Raw genomic sequence first — 22,730 nt, forward strand, 5'->3', positions numbered from 1 at the left:
CTCTCGGTATCCACCCCAAGCCCAGAGTTCATTTTGATGCTTGCCTGCGTTTATCAGTGTTTCTCACACAGTGGAACTTCAGTCCATGGGGAAGTATGGGCATAAGAGCTGCCTTTTCTCTTCTGAATTTATTCAGCCTTCTAGCTACTGCATTGTTTTATGAATGATGATGTGTTTGCAGTTTTTTTCCTTTTACATCTGTGTCAGTATTTGTCGTCTTCAACATAAGGAAGAGATTTTTTTTTTTTTCCACTTAGCACTAACTTTGCCTCAGGTTTTTAATTTTTCTGTCCTCTCTCTTGCAGTGAATGCATTTATTTGTTTTGGTGGGTTTTTTTTTTTTCCTCATGCTGGTCCTCAGTTCAGTTCTTCTGCTTTACTCATAATTTTCTGTACATCCATCAGTGCTATGAGGTTATTGTCATGTGGAGACCTACGTACATTTGTGTACTGTGACTCTTCTGCTGTTTACTTCTCAGTATTTAAACCTTTGCTGTTTCCCTGCTAAACTATACAATTCTCTTAACAGTTCTTATCACCTACTAGCCATCTGAAATATTCCGTCACATCTTGTCTTGGCCTTCTGTATTTGGCTGTGGATTTCTGGAGGACTGTGCATTCTCAAATCTTGTCATATCATTTTAAGAGTCTAGGATGCTGTTAAATATATTTTTCTTTTGCATTTATCCAAATGGAAAGAATTGATCTGTTCTTTGCTCTGATCTAAATCTGGCCCATTCTTCTGCAAGTGCTTTTGCATATGTCTTTGTTCTCCTCTGCCGAAGCCCACTCAGCAAAAGAGGTCCTTTCTCCTGCTGGCACCCGTTTCCCCGTCTCTTCCTTTAGGACATTATTATTATTGCTTTGTGCCCCAATCTCTGCTATTTGTTGTCATTTATAAGTCTGGTTGAATAGTTTGTGTGTTACTCCTGGTGTGTCCTTTTTCAGATGTGTGAAGCACAACTGTAGCTACACAATCGCTTCTCCTTGTGTCTTCCTTTTTCATCCAAACACTTTCTCAAGGTTCCTGCTAACTCTAAAAAGTTTTCGGCATCTGCTCTCCATCACTTGTGTAGGAAGCTCCTCCAGGATATTTTAATGCAGTTATGCATCGTGCACAGCTCTTGTTACTCTTACTGTTGCCGATTGTTTGTTAGCTTAGTCTCGTTTATTTACCTACTCTTAGATTGCTGATACATCAAATTCAGCTAGTCCATGCGCCTCCCTTATCTTCAGCTGTGATATTGGTGTGTTCTTCCGGGTAGGTGGGGTTATTGGTTTCCTTGAAGTCTTTAATTTTCCTTTTTGTTTACCTTCAGCCTCCTATGCATGGAGTTTGACTGCAGTGCTTTGTGTTAACTACTCTCGTGTCCTACTGTCTGGCCTTGTAATTCAGTGATCACTCAGTGGTTCCCTTAATCTCATTGCTCTCTTGTTCTGTACCTTTCTTAATGCTTGTTTTTTCTCTTAGAAGGGATGTGATGGTTTTTTGCACAACTTCTCAGAACTCTTCCTTGGTACGTTTTCAGTATTTTCATGTTCGAGGTCTTGGCTCTCGGCATGTTTCATTTGCTATGAGCCTCACAGATGGGCTGAAATAGATTACTTACAATATTTTGGTTCCCTCCTATAAAGTAGAACATCTCTCTTACTCTGCCTGTCAGGTGATATCAAAGTCCATTTCCCTCAAGCTTTTTGCTTGTTTGTTAAAATTAAGGAATAAAAGGGAGATATTTAGTAGCCTAAGCCATAAGTTAGTGATAAAGGTGGCAATTTGTCATGGAATGCTTAGTGGCCTGTTAGTCTTTAGGCTTCTTTGTTCAAATTTCCTTTCACATCAATATCTCTCCTAGCTGATAATATATTGTATTTTGAAATGTTTCCTATTGGTCTCTTTAAGTCGCTTAGATAACATGGTTGTATCCCCACAAAATGGAGCAGAGCTCATCATGTGCACTGTTAGGTTTCCCTCTCAACACAGAGGCAACAAGTTAAAATGCTATCACCTTGTGGTAAATTGGAGGCAAGCTAATGTGATGAAGTTCGCCCCATTCTGCTCTATTGTCAATATGTTGTGCTCAGCATTTTAAACTGTTTGGGTTCCCCCTTCCCCCCCAGCTTCTGATTGTTTAGTAGACTTTTAATTTATTCTTAGCTTTAAAGTATTGCAGGCAGAAGTGCTGTGCTGGGATTCACTGTCTTTCAAGTATCTCATTAGAATCGTGTCGTGTCTTTTTGTGCTTTGCATTTCCTTGTGTACTGACAATACATTTTGTTTTCCCTTCCTGGCTTGTATGCGGTGACTGTAAAGTTGGCATGGCAGTGGCTGTGTATTTCCTTTTCTACTCTTCATCATGTTGCTGAGGTCTAATATAAGTCAAATGTTCATGCATGACTCATGAGGTTGTGTGACTGACCAATGCATCATGATCTCTCTTCAGCTGTGCTTGTAATGATCTGGTACCTTGATCTACTACTATTGTGGCCAAGCTTGTGCTTTAGATGTTTACCCAGCTCTGCCATGGGAACTTTGTGTATTTGGTAGGTTTTGCCCATTTGGTAGGGATACTTGCTAGCTGAAAGTCTGGGCTGAGGTACTGCTCATCATTTATTAATGTATATTTATTAATGGGGGTTCAGCAAGTTGCCATGATCAGTGACAAGAAATCCATCCTTTTCCTTGCAGAAGTAGTGGTTTCTAAGCATGCCAAGTACTTGCAACTGTAGTTATTTTTCTCCCTTTCTAAGGCTTTGCTATAGGAAGTGCTTCACTTTTGCTTTAAGTTTCTGAATAACTGAGTGTTTTGCTGGACATGAGAAGGACCAGAGTTGAAGACGTTTTGACTTGAAATATTGGTATGGCTTTTTGGATTGCTTGCTTCAGTGCATGTGCACAAACTAATATTAATATAGCTTGAATCATAGGTTAGAGGATAGTCAGTGAACCACGTGCCAGAAGGCTGTTTCATTCGTGTGTATTTTATACCTTCCTGTAGACAGTGGGATGTGCTAGAAAGCGATATTGAAAAAGAAAATCCAGCAGATACGCTGATGCTCTTTTTTCCTAAAAGCAAGGCTGTTTGGTGGCATGGAGAAAGCTTAGAGCTCTTTACTGCTTTTAAAAACGTTCACCTAATGGTGAATGAAGAATGATGTGTGTGTTTGCACTCAAACTCTCATCAATGTAGCAGTCCTGGAGTGAAAGATTTTTTTTAAAATTGAGCAACAGGTGAGGTTTTTTCTCTTTAGAGGTTTACCCCTCTGGTACATTTTGTGAAATAGTATCTAAATATAATTATTAAAACAGTTACTCTTATTTTTCCTGACATTCCTTACGAAGTTACTTAAGAGAAGCCCCAGATGACCATGACTTTGTGTTCCTGATACTGTTACAGGCTTTGAGAGCTTCTTAAATTGTTTTTGAGCTTTCTGCCTTTTTTGATGTGCAGCCATAACAAACTCAAAATGGGTATGCACTTTTGTTTGAACCATTTTTAGGCTGCCTTGTGAAACACCTACATGCTTGTCTTCAGCCCACTTCTTAACCCACGTGCGCTTGTCTAAGTTGTCTCTCGGGCAGTCAGTCCTCTTCTTTTTCTCAGCCACCGGAGCTCTGAAACCCATTGACCAACTTCCTCTGAGTTTCTTCATACAGGCAGAGGCCTTAAAACACTAAAAAAAATTACCACAGCTCAGTGGTAGTAGCAGGATACCAGTGAGACCTGGCGTCACTGGCTCTGCTGCTGACAGAAGCACTTGTGTTACATGTGGTCACCTACTCAACATCCTGCAGTGTGCTTTCGTGGTGGACTTGTAGCAGGGTGGAAAGAAAAGTTCCTAAAGGCAGAACCTGAAGAGACAAATGGGGAGAAGCAAAGCTGAGTTCTTGTGTGGGGTTTTTTGTTTTTCCTTTTAATAGGCAAGTTAAGGGGTTCCAGTGACCTGCCCAGAGCTGTGCATCAAGTTCTGTAGACTTCAGTTCTGGAAGCCCCGGATCAGGGATCACGCTTCCCATGAGTGCCTGAGGCAGGTTTGCTAACCTAGTGACCTACATGTTATGTTTGCCTCGTATGGCAGTCCTTTGAGCAGCTGTTGCTGTATCCACTTACAGGAGGAAAGAGAATCAGAAGGACATCTCCTGCTCTGCCGGTGCAGTCCTGAACTTAGGCTAGCAAAGAAAGAGCTGCTGGCTTTCCATGATTGGCAAGGAAGGTCACAAAACTGGCTCTCAACTACTGGCACCGAAAGATCAGGCCATCCTCCAATGCTGCTTGAATTAACAAGAAGTGGAAGTTTCTTCAGCCTGTTTCCTGCCACACTGTTAGGTTTTTCATGTTTGAGATGATAACCAGTGTCATAAAGTGACAAATTTGGTGAGGCTGAGAATAGGAGGGTCTAGACATTGCCTGCTCTGTGCTCTGCTCTCCGACGCAGTTGTCAGACAGCCGACAATGCAAGCTTCCAACTGAGGCATCACTGAATTTTTCAGCAATGTTATCAAAATCTTTCACACATCCAAAACTGTTTTCAATGTATTTTATGCATTTGTAATAGCTTAGTCATGCCATCTAGCTGGGCTCATTTCTATGGTAGCAGGAGACTGTTCTGCCTTCTACAGAGTAGTTCGGTACTTAACCTTCCTTTGAAAACAAGCCCTGGCTCTGACTTAAGAGAAACAAAAGCACTAAGATTAGTTTACAGACAAGAAACAGCACAACTCTGGAATTTCACCATTTAAGCTCTGTTACACAAAGGCAGTGGTTTGCTGACAAGAATCTGTCCCTGCTTCCAGCAGTCCCCGCTTGTAGCATCTTCCCATAGCCCACAGCGTGATTACTCAGATGCCTCTGTGCTAGCCCTAGATCTAGCTCCCATGGCAGGACTGCACTGTGTGCCTGTTTGAGCTGCTCAGTCTCTTGATTTGTACCTCAGAATGCTTTTGTAGTTTATCTTTTGTTAATGTATGAGCTGCTTTAAACTAACTATGTATTATTGCAGTTTACTACAATGAGTTGATCTCTCTGTAACTTAAGAGAACGCTTTCATTGGTTTCTGGATAGTAATATAGGTAAAGCCTTATCCTTTCTGGAATGGACTGTTATTAAATTTACTAGAAAAAGCTTAAAAAAAAAAAAAATGTATTGGGTTTTTTGTGTTGTTTCTTTGCAATTCTGCACCTCTGCTTGGTACCCAAAGAGTCCACGCTTTCCTCCCAGCACTGTTTGTTCTGGAATTTCTTGGTCTTTTCTTTCCTTTTTTTTTTTTTTTTTTAATTTTGAATCCTGATATCATGAAGATTTTTGTCAAAATATAGCAAATTCGTTTATTGTCGATAACGTCTGTAACTTTCAGGGCAGCAAGGGAGATTAACTTGAATTAATTGAAGGATTTATTTATAAGCCTCCAAATGAACATTTGTGGCAAAACTTAATATGGTATAGCTAACCAATTTTATTTTGTGTGCTTGTATCCCTTCAGTTTGTAGGATTAGTGTTCCCTGCCATCTGCAGGGTGTTATCCTTATCTTCCTGCTGCTTCTGAAGCAGTGCATTATATTCTGCTCCTTGGGCAACTGCTGAGCTTGTGCAGCTCTGCCATGTCAGCTTGCTGGAGGCAAGTCTTGTTCAGCTTCCCTGGAGCTGTCAGATACCACTATCTTTTTTAAAAGATCATTATCTTGGATGTGTATTCATCAGCCTCAAAGCATAGCTTTGTCTCTGAAAAGAAATGTAATGACCCTTCTGCAGTTTGGGGAGAAGGGAATCAGGAGGAAGTCATGTTCTGCATGATTGATACCAGTGTCGGATGGGTGGTTTAGACATTCAAAGTGCTAAAGCAAAGCTGAGATTTTCTGAAGGCTGTGGTACAAAGGACAGTTCCATCTAAATGATTGTGAGATGAGAAATTATGACCTCTGAGATGGAGGAAGCTAGGAGGTGGTAAATGCTTCAGTTCCTCTTTCAGACAGAGCTGTAGCAGGACAGTCTCTGATGCTTGAGGAGCCCTGGGCAGTGGTCTCTCCTTATCCAGAGGTAAGGGAAAATCTGGGCAGGGCAGGAGTCTCTCTTTACCAGGCCTACTTTGGAGACACTAGTTTAAGTGAGACAGTGAAGTTCACTTTAAATCCATGTTGCAATTTTAGCGTTCCTGTACCAGCTTAAAAAGAGATTTAAGGGAAGTAAAAAGACAGAAGTAGTCCAATGTACAGGTGACTATAAAAACTGACTTTCATAGTGAGTCTACAGAAAAAGAAACTACTGTGGTGGTAGTTAGTATCTGCTTCTTCTTTCTCCTTTGACTGTTATCGCATCAAGTTGAACAAGAGATCAGATCCTTCAACTACTTTGTGTTTCTGGCAAAGCTAGAATTACCTAGAGAAGACTGCAGGGTTAAAGCCCAAGTTTTTGCATAAGCCCTCCACAACGTTGGGGGTTTTCACTGACAAGCACTTGGGCAGAAGCTAGAAAGTTTTTTTTGAGAGGTGATCAGTCTCTTTCCCTTTCTGTGAAACAGGCATGCTCAAGGTCAATCTGCTTTTGGTTTAGGGTGCTCTTACTACAGCAGGAAAGCAAATGATTGTGGCAACGACTTTGTCCTGCGGATGGTGACATGCTGCATGCCAGTAAATGCTGTTTCCCATTGAGTTTTGACGCTAGTCTTAACCCTCTGGGATATTTTTTTAAAGAAAACAGAATTGAATTAGGGGTTTGCTTTAGATTACACAACATGATGCTTGGTTACTTCATGCAAAAGAACAGGCACAGCATTTACTTGCTCCTCTTGTAGCCTGTGGTCCACTTCTTATGTGCACTGTGTGGTAGCTGCACTGGACGGAGAGTTTCTTTTTAGTTGCACAAGTCTTACAGTTGAGAGGTTGACCTCAGTTCTCAATGCAATCTCCTGAGAAAGTCTCAATTTCACATTATAATTGTACCTAATTTACTGGAAATTCTTGGTTTTCATCACCTACCCCGATCATTTCAAAGCTGATATCCTCTCCATGTTACAAAAGCTTGTAGTTGCAAACTGGCCTCTTCCCCCTCTTATTCCTGTATTGAAGTTGATTATCTTGCAGCTATTCATAGCTGTGTTTCCTTCTTGTGGTAGTTTGAACTTTTCATCCGACTGGCATCACAAGGATTTCCATCTCTTCCTTTTTAGGAGCATCATTTCTTGGGAAAGAAATGCTGAAGAAATATTTCTGATTATTTTATCTCCTTAAGAGGAAACTGCTGCCCAAAACTGAGTTTTGCATTTGAAAAGCTGTCAACTTTACTATGTGGTTTGCTGACTGAGCTCCTGTGTTACTCTGCTCTTGGGAGGAGAAATTGATGGTGTTACTCTTGTAACAGTGGCAGAAGCTGGAAAAGTGGTTCTAGTAGCTGAAACCCTCTCTACTCATTTAAGCATATGAGGTTTTTTGTTTGCTTGGCAATGTACTCCATTTCATGGAAAAGAGAGGCGTTTTCCATCATGAGGCAGTATTATGGTTGGCTGTAACCGAATATTTGAGGGGATGAATCACCCACTCTTGGGCTGCGTATTGCAGAGAAAATGAGCCTAATGCCACTTGGAGCTGACTTCTCCATTGGCGTGCTCTGTCAGATGATCAAGAGGAGGCCTTTCTTGAGTAAGCTGGGCATCTGTGCCGCCAGGCAGGTGCAAATCTACTCAAATAGCATTTGTTTCAATGGCTGATGATTATTTCCCCCACACACCCCCCTCACTTGGACTTCCAGCTGTGGCAGGTTGGTCAGTCTTTGCAGCTTGCAACTCCTTCGTGCATCCATGTACGTGCTTGAGCCTGCCAGGAAAGCAGCTGCTTTGCTGTAGCAGGGGTGGTCCCAATGGCCGGTAGAGGTGTGCGGGGGCACGGGGGGCTGCTTCTGCCAGGGCTCTGGCAGTGCCCTAGCAGCTGCTTTTCTCCTGTGCAGGGGAGGCGTCCAGCTCAAATGGCATCTGACCCTGGTGCTTTGTTGAGGGGAAAATGTGCCAGGGCAGCCGTCCAGTGGGTGTCCTGCAGGTGTAAAGAAGGAGATGTTGGACACTGGCATTCTCTGCTGTTCCTGCAGTATCTGTTCAGAGAGATAGGTATTGGTACCAGATACTTCCTATAGAATAAAAACTTACATTTTTATCAAATGTTTGGCAGCTTCATAGTCCTGCATCCCGAAGTAACATCTGATGGTCAGAATTCAGAGTGAATGGATGACCCTGCCTGTTGAAAAGCAGGTACTGGCTGCTGCCTTTACCATTTCTTGCACTTAAAAATGTAGGGTCAAGCTTTTATTAAAATACCATTTCAAAGTAAAAGTGTTAGAACTTTTATAAATCTGGATGCTGTTGTGAACAGCTTTCATGATCTTGTTATCACTTTCTAAATTTGCCAAAGAATATTCCTCGAGCAAGTGCAAAGCAGATGGGATGAGGCTTTCTAGCACTGCAGTGTATCTGAATGATACTAAAATCAAGCTAATCACAGGGAAAGTGGTCACAGCTTTTAAGATAGAGAACCTGTCTTCTTTCTGTCCTGTAGCTTAGCTCTTGCTGGTATTTTCACGCACTGTTGCTTCATCTGAAGACTTTCAGATCTACTTTGACTTGCACTAATGGTTTAAGAAAATGGTGTTTGCACGGTGTCATTGTAGCCCTGACAGGAGACAATAGATTTCTGTTCCAGTGGCCTTCCAGGGAAACTTCTTACTCTTGTGCTGGTGCTTAGGTGTATCTTAGCTGTTAGCTCATAACATATTTGGGTTAAAGAGTGTTTTGATGTGATGTTAAAAGATGAAAGGTAAAAGTCACAAACCACACTAAATTCTCCAATAACATAATTTTTAAGAAATCTAGTACTTTGGTCACAACATTGTAATGGAAGACTACTAAATTTTAAAAGCAGTTGCAGAGACTCTTAGCTGTGTAACTACTGAAAAACAAATGGATTATGCAAGATTAGTTCTCTTCCTTAGCGGTGTTTTAACAGCAAAACAAACATGTGGCCTTTGTCTCAGGAGACTGAGCTACTGGCTCTCTGGTGAGAACACTAGGAAAGAGCCTATTTGTCTGTTATTGTGTGCTTGCTGTTATGCCCAGCTTTAAGTATCTGCTGCCAGGTAGGACAAGAAGCTTATCTTGGCTTATCTTGATACTGCTATTGTGATATTCTTGGTTTGCTCCTTGAATTTTTTTCTTCTTTTAGACAAAGTCTTTAAAAAGATCCTTTCTTCTTTTATTGCCACAATATTTGCAAGTAGACTGTTAAGTATTTTTGGAATTAAAAAAAACTTTCTTGTGTCCAGGTGTTGTTGAGAGCAGGGATTTGCAAAAATGAGGCCTGAAGTTAAATTTAAAGATTTCTTTCCTTCTCTGTATGCAGAGATTGTTACCTCTTACTGAAACAATAATAATATATTTCATCTTTCATGGTGTGCAAAATGCTTTTGGTTTTGTGTGTTGGTTGTGTCACTGAGGTCTCTGAGTTTGGACAGAAGCATAATTGATTGCTCTTATCACTTGCATCTCCCTTCTCTACTGTATTTCCCTGTTGCATCCTGCAGTTGACCTGACCTGAAGTTTGATGTCTCTGTCCTCTTTACTTCAGCAGTGAGAGTGAGGGAGTTGGGATGGCCACCAGCAGCCTAATGCTACAGTCACAGTTCATTATAATGTTGTAAAGTTGTCCTTAAAAAATATGCCAGCTGAAATGCAATCTAGTACATTACTGTTTTAAAGGACTTTTCTTAAAAATCTTTTCCTTTGCACTTCTGAACTTCTCTTCATGCATTCGTACTCTGTCCAGACAAGCTGGTTTGCAAGGTGGATCTGTAGCAATCTCTTCTACCTTATGTTCCTCATTATTCAGCCTTTCAGTTTGTTTGAGGCTTGACAATGAGTTCCTTGTATATGATGGTAAGCAACAGCCAAGTCAATGCTGTCAAACTCGGCTCTTTACTAAGTAAGGGGAGTTTATCCTGTCATTTCTCTTTTCCCTTTACCTAATCAACTTTTATAGTGTACTTGCTTTTATTTTCTGCTGTCCCTACTCTACTGAAGGGTGATCTGGAGCAGATACTATTGCTTCCCTTCTTCCTCCTGTAAGCAGTAATTTGAGGGGAGGAGTCAGTCACTGCTCTGCACTTGCGATGGTGTCTGGAATACCAAGGCTGCAAAAACAGATTGGGTTTTCTGTAGCTGTGTCTCGTACTAAAGCTAGTAGGTGGCAAACTGGTTTTTGAAGCCTTGAGGGAAATTCCCCCATAAAAGCTGAACATGGCTGAAAATAACAGCATGACTTGATGTCATGGCGGACGTAGGGAGGAGGTGGCATACGTCTGCCTTAGAGGCAGCTTCCAAGTGAATTGTTCTTTCTTTTCCCTCTGTCTTCAGGGACTCTTCAAAGTTGTTCCTAAAAGTGAAAGCAGAGTCAACCATAATGACTCATTGCCCACGATAAAGGCTTAGAGTGCTGCTTTTCCGGATACAACTGCGTGTACCCTGAAGAAGTGCAGTCCACTTCTGTTACAGTGCTTTGTGAGCAAGCCCAACTGTTCCTGAACCAAACATACTTAAAGGTGAGTTAATTACAATCACCTGTTTTTAATCATGATTTAAGTTGTCAAACAGAAAAACTTAGGTTTCAATAATCAGTTTTAATCTTGACTTATGTCTATTTTTGTTTCCTTAGGTAGGTTCTTACTCATTGCTAATCCCTAAAATACAGTTTTTCCATGCTTGTTTTGATGACAGGCCAGATTCACTGTGTTAACGTTTTCTTAAGTTACAGAACAGCTTAACTAAATTCAGATTCTAAATCTGTAACACACGAATTATGCAGTTTTACATTTTAGTAACATACGTTGCTAAAATAGTCTTAAATGATCTGTATTCACAAATATATGCATATTTTTGGAAGACATGTTTTGCATTGCATGTAACTAGCTCTTCTTCAAAGAACAAAAAACAACCAACCAAAATCTACCCAACCTTTTAAAGTCACTTGAACTGGTTGTGATCTTAAACAGTTCCATTTAAGATCTATACAATCTGTATTGGCACCCTCACATCTACTTTTTACTTGCTAGCTGAGAATAGAACAGCTGTATTGGCTCAGATGGAAGGACTCCTGCACCTGGTGTCCCACCTCTTGTTGTGGTTAAACTGCTTAGAGAGTAAGGCAAGCATGTTGTGATGCTGAAACCCTTTTAATGATCTGTGGTTCAGGAATTTCTTGAACCAGAAGTCAAGATCTTGTATTTTTTTTCAATTAATATCCCTTGAGGGATTCCACACACACACACCCCCAAGTTAGTCTTCATTTAATTGCTTAATACTGAACTTTTCACCATACTAAAAGAAGATAACGTACTTCAAACCTACAGAAATGTTTGTGAGAGCTTGTTTGCAATGCTTTTCCATTGACAGCTGTACATCCAGAGACTTGCTCATATGACCAGTGTCTGGCTTCCCAAATAATGTTGTTATGAGCTTGTCCCAATTGGCAGCCAGCAATTGCACAGTTGCCAGTTGGCTCCGATGGTAGGGAGCCTTTCATATTTGAAAGGTGGCAACTGTCTTTTGACTTTCTTTTAATTCTATGGTGCTACATGTCTGCTGTTCAATAGATTATTTAATAACTGTAGAATAGTAATAACCTATTACAGGACATTCACCATAATTTCTAGCTTAAATGTTAAACTTGATTTGTAAAAGAATAACATGAGCTTAATCTTAAAAGTTACTTATTTATTCTGGCATGCTGGAAGTAATGAAATGATGTCTTTTGAAGGGCTTTGTTTTAGCTGAGACTTTACATAATGTTCTACAGAAATATACTCTATGGCTTGCAAAATAACTTCCAATGAGGCAGGGTTTTGAATCCTTTTGCTCTCTAGCATTCTCAGTTCAGTGATTCTGAGGGACTGCCCTACAGTTCTAGTTTCTAGTAGGCCTGTATTTGATCCAAACCATTTGAATTGAGAACGAAAGAATGACTGAAACAGTCTTGAATCCCAAAAAGGGGAAGAGTGGGTTGACACTAGGTCCAAACAAGCATACAACCTGCACAAAAAACACCCCTTTCAAAATCCCAGTTAAATTTGTAGGCATTAAAGTTCCTTTTTATTTCAGGGTCAGTACTTAGTGCTTCTTTGGGTGAGAATCCAGTTGATGTAGGCATGTTCCAAAAAGATGTGTTTATGTGCAGATGGGTTAAACACAGAGTTCACTGTTAAATCTATTGTTTTTTGAGATTAGCCAAAATTGTAAAGAATTAGGCTATTTTACAATTTACAATAGCTTTACAATTTAGGCTATTTTGTACAGTGAGTCTGGAAATGGCACTGAATATTCCTGATGTGAAATGAGAACCTTACACGTGCAACCTTTACTTGTGTGGCTTGAGCAGTATGTCTCTAAAGGGTAAAGAACAAATGAAACAGTTTATACTTACCACTTAAAGGGTAGCAGTGTGCTAGATTTAAGGACAAAGTTGTTCCTCTGCATCCAGAAACCATGGAAGAACTGGGAAATAATAGGTAGTGTAGAAAGGAATGGTGTGTGGGCGGGAGCTACTTACCCAGTGAACTTCCTACTCCTTCTCTTCCTTCCTTTCCCCCTCCCCACAATAGACTTCAGGTGCAAACCTTATGTTTCCTAGGTGCTTTATCCAACAAGACTGATTCTGTTTACTAAAATAGGAATTCTTCTGTTATTCATTAGAAGTAGTAACACTGACTCTTGTTTTGGGTTTGCTTTTTCAGACCTCCTTCTGGATGACCAATGTGTATTATAACCGATTATATCGGAAACTAAGTCTCCAACTTCCTATTCATTCCAGCTGGTAGCAACACTTATAATGCAAAAAAAACCCCACAATTCAGGATCACACAAACATTACTCTTAAAACTTTCTAGATGATTGTAGTTGCTTTGGTTGTGTTCTATGCTAGCAGAAGCCTTTTTCAAGGTTTACTGTTGACTCTAGAGCACCACATTCCCTGCTTACTGGGAGCCTTGGGGGCTAGCAATATGGGAAACTCATGTGTTTGCCGCGATGACAGCGGAGCAGAAGACAACATAGAATCTCGGAGTCGGCAAACGGAGAACAGTAGAGTACACGTACCTGAAGCAAGAAGCCACCCAAGGGACCCTGTCCGTCCACCCAGGAGGGGGCGAGGACCTCATGAACCAAGAAGGAAAAAACAGAATGTGGATGGGCTAGTACTTGACACACTGGCTGTAATTCGGACGTTAGTAGATAAGTAAGTACCTCCTCAAGGAATAATTCAACATGAATGAAAATGTTCTTGTCTTCTCTCAAACTGTGACTCCATCCTCTCACCGATCTACACCTGACCCTCCCTGAAGCAGCCGTGCGTTTCCATCTGGAGGCTTAGGAGAGGAGCACCTTTCCTAGGTAATAGAAGTAGCTCCTAAGTGCCCAGGTACAGGCTCTTCCAGCAGCTGAGGAGTTTTCTCACAGTTCCTGTATGGGCCTACACCCAGGTGGGATGAAGAGTGTGCTCAGTGTTTCTTATCTGGCATAGATACACAGTTTAGGAAGCAATGAACGCTCCAGAGTTTGGGAACTTCTGTCCTAAAAATTGGTTGTTGTGCAAGATTTCTGTTTTCAGGCTGTATTTAATTCTTTGGAAATGGTTAAGCAAAACTGAGAGCTTTGATCTTTGTTAGCTTGTATAAACAGACTGAGGTTTTCTTTCCAGTTATAAGTCTGACGACTTTTTAAAGACAGCATGTTGTGGCTGTTCAACTCATGATCCCAGTATTGCATTCCTTGCATGCTGAAAGCATCCATTAAGGGTGTGGGGGATATTTATGGATTCATCGTTATTTTTTTGGTTTTGCATTGCTTTCTACAAAGCTTTAAAAGGACCTTAAAAATGTTGGATTAAGTTAGCTCATCACCTTTTGGCTTAGGTGCAGGCTAGGAATTGGAAAGGCCAAAACAGAAGGAAAAACACTATTGTAGCCTCACAGTTGAGATTTAAGGTGGATTAGGTTCAAAAATACGTGAGCCTTGATTCATAGACCTGCATTGTTACTCTGGAATGTGCCTGCAGAGGAAGAGTTTGCCTTCCTGCTGTAAAATGCTTTAAGTGGAAATACCAGGGCATATTTTTCTTCAACATTTAAATCTAAGAGATTTTTTTAACAGGTTTTATTTTGTGGTTTGTCTTCAAATCATAAGTTAAAATCATGGCAAATTTTTTCAGAGTCTCTCCCTAATCTTGTATGCCTTCCCCTTTCCCCTAAGTTCAGCTCCCTAAGCTGTTTCACAACACTTTTGTGCATAGTTGATCCTGTTCCTGTGGGTCTTGCAATCGGTTTTGTAATCTTGTAAGCACTTTCCTGTGTTACTGAGGGACAATAAGCATAGTTATTTCACTGATCCTGGAGTCCTGTTTCTGACAAATTCCTGAAACTACTGTATTTTTTTTTATACAGCCTCCAGTGAAATACTTTTAGACTCACGTAATCACATAGGTTGGAAGGGACCTCCAGAAGTTCATCCGTTCCAGCTTCCTGCTTAAAACCCAGGTCTAGCTGGAGCAGGTGGCTTAGGGTCTTGTCCAGTCAAGTGTTGAACATCTTCAGAATATGGAGATTCTCCGTCTCTTTGGGTCCCTGTTCCAGTGCTTGGCCACCCCCATGCTTTAAATAAGTAAACATTTTTAAAAGTTGGAATTTCCCATGTTCCAGCACACCCCTGTTGCCTCTTGGCCTGTTGTTGTGCACCTCTGAGAAGAGTCTGGCTCTGTCCTCTCTGCTCTTTCCAGTTATGAAGTGGCAGACAGCAATAAGGCTTCCTTTCTTCTCCCCTACTGCCCCTTAATGACGAACAAATCTATTTCTCTTGGCTTTTGCTTGTATGCCATGTTCTGTAGCCCTCAACCATCTCAGTAGCCTTCTGCTAGACATGTTCACTTATAGTAATGCCTTTCTCATCCTGGGAAGCCCCAAAGTGGGCTGTACTTGTATACTGGTTTCCCTTGTTTTGTATGAAGGCAGTTGGTAAGACACAGCCAGTTTTACAACACAGCTACGTATTACAAGTTGTTGCAGATAAGACAAAGATGTACAGCTATGAATAATTGAGGGGTCTACTCCCGAGGCAAACTGTCTAAATGAGTCTGAAAAAAAATTAAGGAGTCTTTCTCCTAGACTTGAAGCTAATGATAGCCCTGTTTAGATTAATAGGAATGCTCACTGCGGGGGGCATCCATGTCTGGAAATCTTGGTTTTCAGTGTAAGTGAGAGACTTGCAGGAATAAGTATGTTCCATTATTACCTGTTCCTCCTAGAGCCTGATTTTTCAGTTTTGAAAACACCACAACTGAAGGAAATGGTAGGGAAACTGACAAATCTCTTTACGTCAAAAAAATGTGCAAGACTAAAGTAAAACTAAAATGAAACCATGTAAGTAATAGCAGGTTGGAAATATGGGCTTCAGTGTGATAGTACAACCTTAAAAAGCGAAAGATAGCAGCCTAAAGAATGGAAGGCAAAGGCCTTTTTCTGACAATTTTTTCCAAATTCTGCACTGAAAGTTAATACATGGGGACACTCAGAGATGAATTGTAAATTAAGTTGTTATGCTGAGATCTGCAATGAACAGTTGCTTTCCCTGTTTGCTGTTTGTTTGGGTTTTCTTGTTGTTTGCTTTATCAAATCTCAAAGTTTGAACCTAAAACATGTCTGACAACTGCTTTTTTCCCTCTCGTATCTAGAGATAACTCTTTTCTAGAAGGAAAGGAGTTAAGTTTCTTCCTAACCTCAGAAGAACTTAGAAGTACTAATTTTTGGAGTTTATATGAAGTGCTGCTTTACAAATTAAGAAATTAGCAAAATGACTGTTTTGTTTCTAAACGAGGAAGGTGGGGATGTTTGGAAATTAAGTGGTTAAACTGGCAAATCAGTGAAACAGAACTCTCCTTTGCTCAGTGCCAGTACTGTTAACATGTGCTACCCATGACAAAATTAGAAATCTTGCTGATGAAAATTTCTTCCTTTTTTATCATAGTACTCATGGTATTTTTTTTCTTCTTTCTTTGAGTCTTTACATCCTTTCTCTTGAAGTAATTCTACTTGCATCACTGCACTGCTTTTTCCTGCTGGGGAGATTAGTTTCCAGAAGAAAAGTAAAGAGATGGGGGAGGGATATTTGTTTCCAGTGTTACAGCAACATAAAAATGTGTTTAAACTTCATCATTTTCTTGTGTAAATATTTGAGAGTATTAATATTTTGGTGAGAAAAGCATGTATTTTAATCATCTATTTTTAGTCAAAACTGAGATTTTTCTCTCCTTTTATAATTAATCCCTCCAAAGTAGGTAGCTTTATTATCTGCATGATTAATCTGTGTTGAAATTTTCTAAAATTCATCTGTATTTAGCATTTCTGGTTTCATTTCAGAGGTGTGTGATAGAAATGGAGTGTGGAACTTATCATTCTAAGCCTGGGGTTAGTTCACAGTGCCTCGGTAGCACTGAATAAAGCATTTAGAACATGCTGCTGCACAAACTTTTTCTGGACCTGGAGATGCTTACTGAACTGGATTTTGAGATCTTGCTTTAGGTACTTTCAACAGCAGTGCCTGCTCAGATAAGCACTGGCCATAGGTTCTTGCCATTGCTCCAAGAAATCAGATTGAGGAACTGATCTAACTGAACTTTTTGTGTTTTTCGTGTTGGAAAGGAAATTGGGTTAAATATCTTCTGTTAAACTGCCCTGACTATTTCTTACAGCTCTTGTTAATGAGTTTGAAGTCTATGATGCTGTTAGGTGGCTTGCCTTTCAGTTTTGTGTTTTTTTTAATATATTTATATATTTAGCAGAGAATTTCGGGGGGGGAAATCATGTTTAAGTGATGTCCCTTGTGCACTGCTCTTCATTCACTTCATGACCTCTGACATATAGTCTCTGGTTACATACTCCCAGGAACCCTGCTAATGAATAGCACTATGCCTAAGCATTATGTTTAGCTTTTAGACATGCAGATATGGATCACCATTTCATTTATCAGCTATTGTAGATGTGCAGATGTTGACTTTGAGCCAGAAAAACGCTCAAATCCCATCTGTGTTTCAGATCTGAAAACAGCATTAGCAGTCTGCAGCCTATGTAACTTCCTTCTGTTAAATACTTACTGGATTCATTTTCTGCCTGTGTATTATAATTTTATTTGGTGTATTATGTTGATGATTGTGCATAAATTTTGACCTGTGTAATATCTCTTTCAGTGACCAGGAGCCTCCTTATTCAATGATCACGTTACATGAAATGGCAGAAACAGGTATCAAGGCACTGTGTTGGGCATTTCAGTTGTGACTCCAAAGCAAAAAAATCCCTCTTTTCTTTGTGAAGAAAAATACATGCTAGCAGTATGTATTATGACTTGCTGTAGCTCTAGGGATGTGGGATCCAAAACACAGTTCTGCCCTTTAGAAGTTTCACTGAGCTTATTGCATTTGCCTGAGTTTTTTTGAACTCCATTAAATTTCCTACGTGAACTGTCCAGAAGCAGCCAATGGATGGCCACAAACACATTGTAATGGCATTAAACTGTAAGCCACAAAGAATGTCTGTTTTCAGTAAGGCAGAAACAACCCATCTATGTATGTAGACATGGTTTAAACCCATGTGCTCCAGTGTTGGCAAATAGTACGTTTTGTCTTGGGTTTTGCTGTCCTTAGACCTCCACTTTATTGATGTAGTCGTTCCAGCCTTGTCCTTAAGTGTTCCTGTGAGCTGATCCATGTTTGTGCAAGGGCTTTTTTTTTGTCTTTGTTACAGCAGGAGAAATTGTCCCAGCTCAAGCCCTCCACCAAATTTCTGGTTTAGGTGAATTTTTCTCTCTCTTAGTAGAGGTGGTACTGGTCTTAGGAAATGTATTTCTATATCAAAATAAATTAATCAACCTGATTAGATGTTACAGTAATTTAGTAATTTACAATTCAGTAAAATGTTTTCGGGGGAATGTGCTAACAAAACTCAAACCCCCATGTGTTACTTATATTTACTTGTCATTGTTGAAGGCAGCACCAAGTCTCTTCAGCCTCATTTGCTTGTATGCAGATACAGACTCTCTTTATTTTCACTTTTAAGGGAACTAGTTTCTTGCAAATCCAAATCTGTTTACTTTATTAGTAGTTTAACATCTTGTATGTGGCTTGTTGCTTACTTGCAAGTAGAAGCCCTTGTCTACTCATTAAACAGTTCCTTATGAAAGCAAATTTTCTTTAGACCACCAGGCATGGGACAAGCTAATGCAGTTCCTCTGAGGTCTGTGTTACTTGAGGGAACTCAAGAAGAGTGCTCTGATTCTGGCTAGAAGAAATATTTCTTCATGTCATTGTGGATGCATCATTTAACACTTAAGAGTTGACATTGGACACTGAACTCTTGAGTATCACTGGAACAAAGTGCTTGTCCATAGTGGTCATGAGTGTTCCTTCCTAATACTAGTGGGAATTAAAGGATGCTCTGACCTGGGCAAGACTGTTCTCTAAACAATAGAGGTGTTCACTATTACCCAAGCTGCTGTAAAGTTTTTTGGTTTTGTTTTTTTTTTCTCCTTGAATTTAAACTTCTAAACTACTGCAAACTAAGACATTGATGTAAAAAGTAAACTGTTTGGGTTTCTTTTTCTTTTTCCTAGTGTCTGTAAACTCACTGGGTAATTTTGAGGATTTTCCAATTTACATTTATGGATGTATTTTGAACACTTCAGAATTGCAGTGTTAATTCTGAGCATTACTTCTGTTTTGTGGTTGACAGATGAAGGCTGGTTGGAAGTTGTCCAGTCTTTAATTAGAGTTATTCCATTAGAAGATCCCCTGGGACCAGCTGTTATAACGCTACTACTTGATGAATGTCCACTGCCAACAAAAGTGAGTCTAAAGTGTATGTGTTTGTGTGGCTGAATTTCAGTTATTCATGGTTGCCACACCCATGGGTTTCACCAGTGATGCAAGGCTCTGATAGCTGTTCAGAATATGGGTGTAACTTGTAACTTAGATACCAAGTCACCACAAATTACTCAATTTGCTACTTAATGCTAGAAGCACTGGGGGGGGGCGGGGGGAAATCTGCTCCACGGGGAAGAACAGGAGGCCTTTGGTCCTTAGCTGCTTTTATTGCTGTCCTCTCCTGCCATGTGGTACATGGATGCTGTGCAGTGAGGGTGTACAAATGCTGCAAAAGGAGTACAAGTTCTGCTGTTTTGTTCTCAAGTTCTGAAAGCTGCGCATTTACAAGTCACCGTTGAATTTGTTCCTGCCCTGCACATAAGGAATGCAATGCAAGTGGGTGTGTTAAGTTAAACAAATGACATTTTTTAACTGTGAAATATCTAGCTACAGTTTTCACAAATTTGAATACTTTTTTTTTTACTGACCACTAATCTGTTTTTAGGATGGAAAGATGACCTGAGGTGTTCATACTGTTTTGGTACAGGTGTTTTAGTGAGAGCCTCCAGTGCTTCAAGATGCTAACCATTGTTGAATCCCTTTGAATGTGATGATTGTGCAGAGAACTTGTCTGTCTTCAAATGCTTGTCATTATCTCATTTCATCAGCAATTGATGATGACATCATTGCAGCTTTCATTTATTAATCTACTTATGCTGCCAATTTCAGTTTTCAATTTGCATTGTTAAGGATATAAAAAGCTGGTAGCTTTTTGTCTTACATAAATGCATGAGTGGCTGGAGAGCTAGTTGAGCTAACTACCTGAAGTGAGGTTTTTCCCTCTAGGCTGTTGATTAAAGTCATCTGAGACTTTTGAACAAGTTAAATGTTGTATAGACTGTCACATAGACTGCAAAATGATTTTGAAAACAAAGCTATAACTAGAAACTTTGCCTGCTTTGAAAAAGAAATCAAGAAATGGAGACCACTGTGAATGTGCCATATGAAGAGTGATGATGTATTTTTTGTTCAACTATACAATGTACTTGGCAATCAAATTATTTGTTTTTTCAAAAGCCACATGACTTTTAGATACTTTAATTTTAAGGAGTTAACTATGAAATAGTTGACCTTTAAAAGACAAAAGGAATAAGATGCCTGTTGCTGGGGTGCACAGAAGTGTGGGGTTTTTTTTTTTTCCCCTGTGCAATTTCTTTGTCACAAGGAGCTACAGTTGTGGGATCTGCTGGGCACATGCAGCCTAGTAAAGTGTTTGTTGCTGTTCATTTTCTTTCTATTCAGGATAAGTTTAAGTTTTTGGTCTTAAGGGTTTTAAGTCAGTGCCCCACTTCTGTGACAGCTGGAGAACAGCAGCAGGCTGTATTTCATTTTCTGTTATTGTAGGCTATAAAGTCCATAAAGTTAAAATGGCAGTGCAGTAAACTTTGTTCTATAAAGTCTTTATTTAACTCAAAATAGTTGATCTCTGTGATGGTTCTAATAATGGCTAAAAGCAGTATCAGAGATTGTCAAGAGTCTAATTTTAGTGAGGCTTTTCCATCCCAAGTCTGTGGCTCAGTCATCCTTTCTTCTTTCTCTGTTCTTTCCACGTAATGTCAGTCCTGTTTATCAGTTCTGGTTTTGTGGCTTTTCTTTTGGGAACATAACTACTTTTCAGTGTTATCTCTGCAAATCTTAGACTCTAGCACAATAAACTGATTTGAGTGTGGCTCAGAACACAATTCAAAAAGCCATATATATTCAACTTGATCAGTACTCATTCTTTCTCCAAATGGCCTGCTGATGACTTCAATATGAGGAGGAGTTCTATTTTAATTAGATCCTAGCCTGAGATTATTCAGTTTCAGTCTGAATCAGCTGAAACTTTCATGAAGTCTGGAAAGTTGAGGGGGATTTGGAACTTTGTGGGGTGGGGTTCTCCCTGTGGGATAACTTGTTCTGGCTCTAGATTAAACCCTAACTACTCTGAAAATGGAGGGTATGCTCTAGATCTATCTTGAATTTTATCCGTACCATACTGCCTGAATGAAGCAAGTCAAAGCATGGCATTTTAGATTTATTACAGTCATTGGTTACTTCCTAAATTAGTGTGACTACAGAAAGCCATTTGTGCTCTCAAGAATACCATTTATGACGTCTTGTAAAGCTGACAGCATCGTAAATTTATAATGGGGATGTGGGCTCTTTTTTGGGGGCACATCTCTTTAGTCCTGAATTCTAAGGTCTAAAACAGCCCTTTTCTTTTGGAAAGGGTGCGAGTTTTAGGACATTGGAAACAGATTAGATGGCAGTAGTGCCGTATGTGCTGATTGGTATTGTTTGCCTTTGTCTACCATTCAAATTCTCATTGCTATTGGTAGCTCACTTGCATACATCCAGAGGTGTCCTGACTTGTTAATCACAACAATGACCAGCAATCTGGTGGTAATTTTAAAGTTACAGATCTTGTGTATGTTGAACTTCTCTTTCCATCTGCTCTTTATTTTCTTCTTATCTTAAAAGATAGCCATGCTGTCTGTAATATGATGCTGACTTTAGTAATACAGTGTAAAAATAATTTGTTGTACTATATTGAGTTAGGTGGGAAACTGTATCTGTCAGTAATATTGAAGAGATTTCTGATTTTTTTTCTTTTTCAGGATGCATTACAAAAGTTAACTGAAATATTAAACTTAAGTGGAGCTGCTGCTTGCCAGGATGCTTGTCACCCTGCCAGACACCGGAATACAACTGCAGTACTGGGCTGCTTAGCAGAGAAGTTAGCAGGTAAAGCTGTGGTATTCTTCTGAAAGCTTGTATTTGGCTCGCTGAAGCACCTTCTGCTTTAGCGCCCACGCTGCAGACTAGTTCAGAAATGTTTTCTTAGAGCTGAATAATGTTCTGCATCAAGGGAGGACCTTGTGTGACTGAGTCTACTGCTTGATTAAAATGTTGAACAGTCACTAGCTTGGGTCTGAATGAGCCATTCACAATCCCAGATACTTTAAAAGACCAAATCCTTCTGATGTGTGGCTAATGATTGTGGATCAGTGTTTATGGTATATTGCCTTAGCACTGGTAATCAGTCTTTTCTGTAGACCTAGTTTGGCTGTGTGTGAATTACTGAGAACATGTAGTTCTTTAGGCAGTAGGCAGGAGTATCAAATTAGTAATCTTGGAGGCTGTATAGAAACAAAGAAGAAAGATGCGCTTTCTGCTAAACATGTATTGTTCTATTGTAGTTAGCTGAAAAGATTCTCTCTTCTGTGTTACTTAAAAGAAAATTGCTGGGATTCTATTTTAAGGTGACTTTCTAGTACCCTGCTGGAAACTCATGATTAAGTTTCCTTCCTGCTGATGGTTGGTTTTGTATCTAGTTTTTTTGCTCCTTTTCTGAAAGCGGACAGGAAAAGGAGGAAAAGTGATTGTCCGGTATCACCTAATGGTTATTAAAAAATAGGTTCAATATTTCTGTCCAAAAAAGTAAAGAACAAGGGCAGGAAGAATTTTCGTACTATAATATTTATACCTTGTTATACTAAGTCAAAATGAGATTCTGTATCCACTTTTGGCTTAGTGGTCATGGAAGGGTTCTTGTTGTATCAGCTCAGGCAGCAAATCAGTTAATGCTATATTGTAACCCTTTGCAATTTGTTAGAGTTTGTAAATGCCAGAGTTTGATTCCCTTGTATCTCTCTTGATTAAGCAGACAGTATTGCAGGGAATTTTTTTTTAATTGGGTGCTTGTCATGGTGCTGCTGCAAATTGTATAATTAACTATCAAGTAGGCTATACTAGATGCTCA

General features: G+C 39.8%; 1 protein-coding gene across 5 annotated transcripts in view; it reads left to right on the plus strand.

Annotated features, from left to right (window-relative positions):
• Positions 1–22,730, plus strand: part of RSPRY1 (ring finger and SPRY domain containing 1) — a 39,942-nt gene that overhangs the window by 1,538 nt on the left and 15,674 nt on the right. For 3 of the 5 annotated variants that reach the window (XM_082319500.1, XM_082319499.1, XM_082319497.1), the window contains exons 2-6: positions 10,387–10,571; positions 12,759–13,258; positions 17,258–17,310; positions 18,795–18,907; positions 21,586–21,712. In XM_082319500.1, coding sequence (XP_082175626.1) covers positions 12,912–13,258; positions 17,258–17,310; positions 18,795–18,907; positions 21,586–21,712 — 640 coding nt within the window. In that variant the 5' untranslated portion in view covers positions 10,387–10,571; positions 12,759–12,911. Of the gene's footprint in view, positions 1–8,152; positions 8,233–10,386; positions 10,572–12,758; positions 13,259–17,257; positions 17,311–18,794; positions 18,908–21,585; positions 21,713–22,730 lie in introns of all 5 variants that reach the window. The other 2 variants (XM_082319498.1, XM_082319501.1) reach the window with 2 other exon arrangements.

Source organism: Platalea leucorodia, assembly GCF_965183815.1.
Source record: "Platalea leucorodia genome assembly, chromosome: 8".
Taxonomy (NCBI): Eukaryota; Metazoa; Chordata; class Aves; order Pelecaniformes; family Threskiornithidae; genus Platalea; species Platalea leucorodia.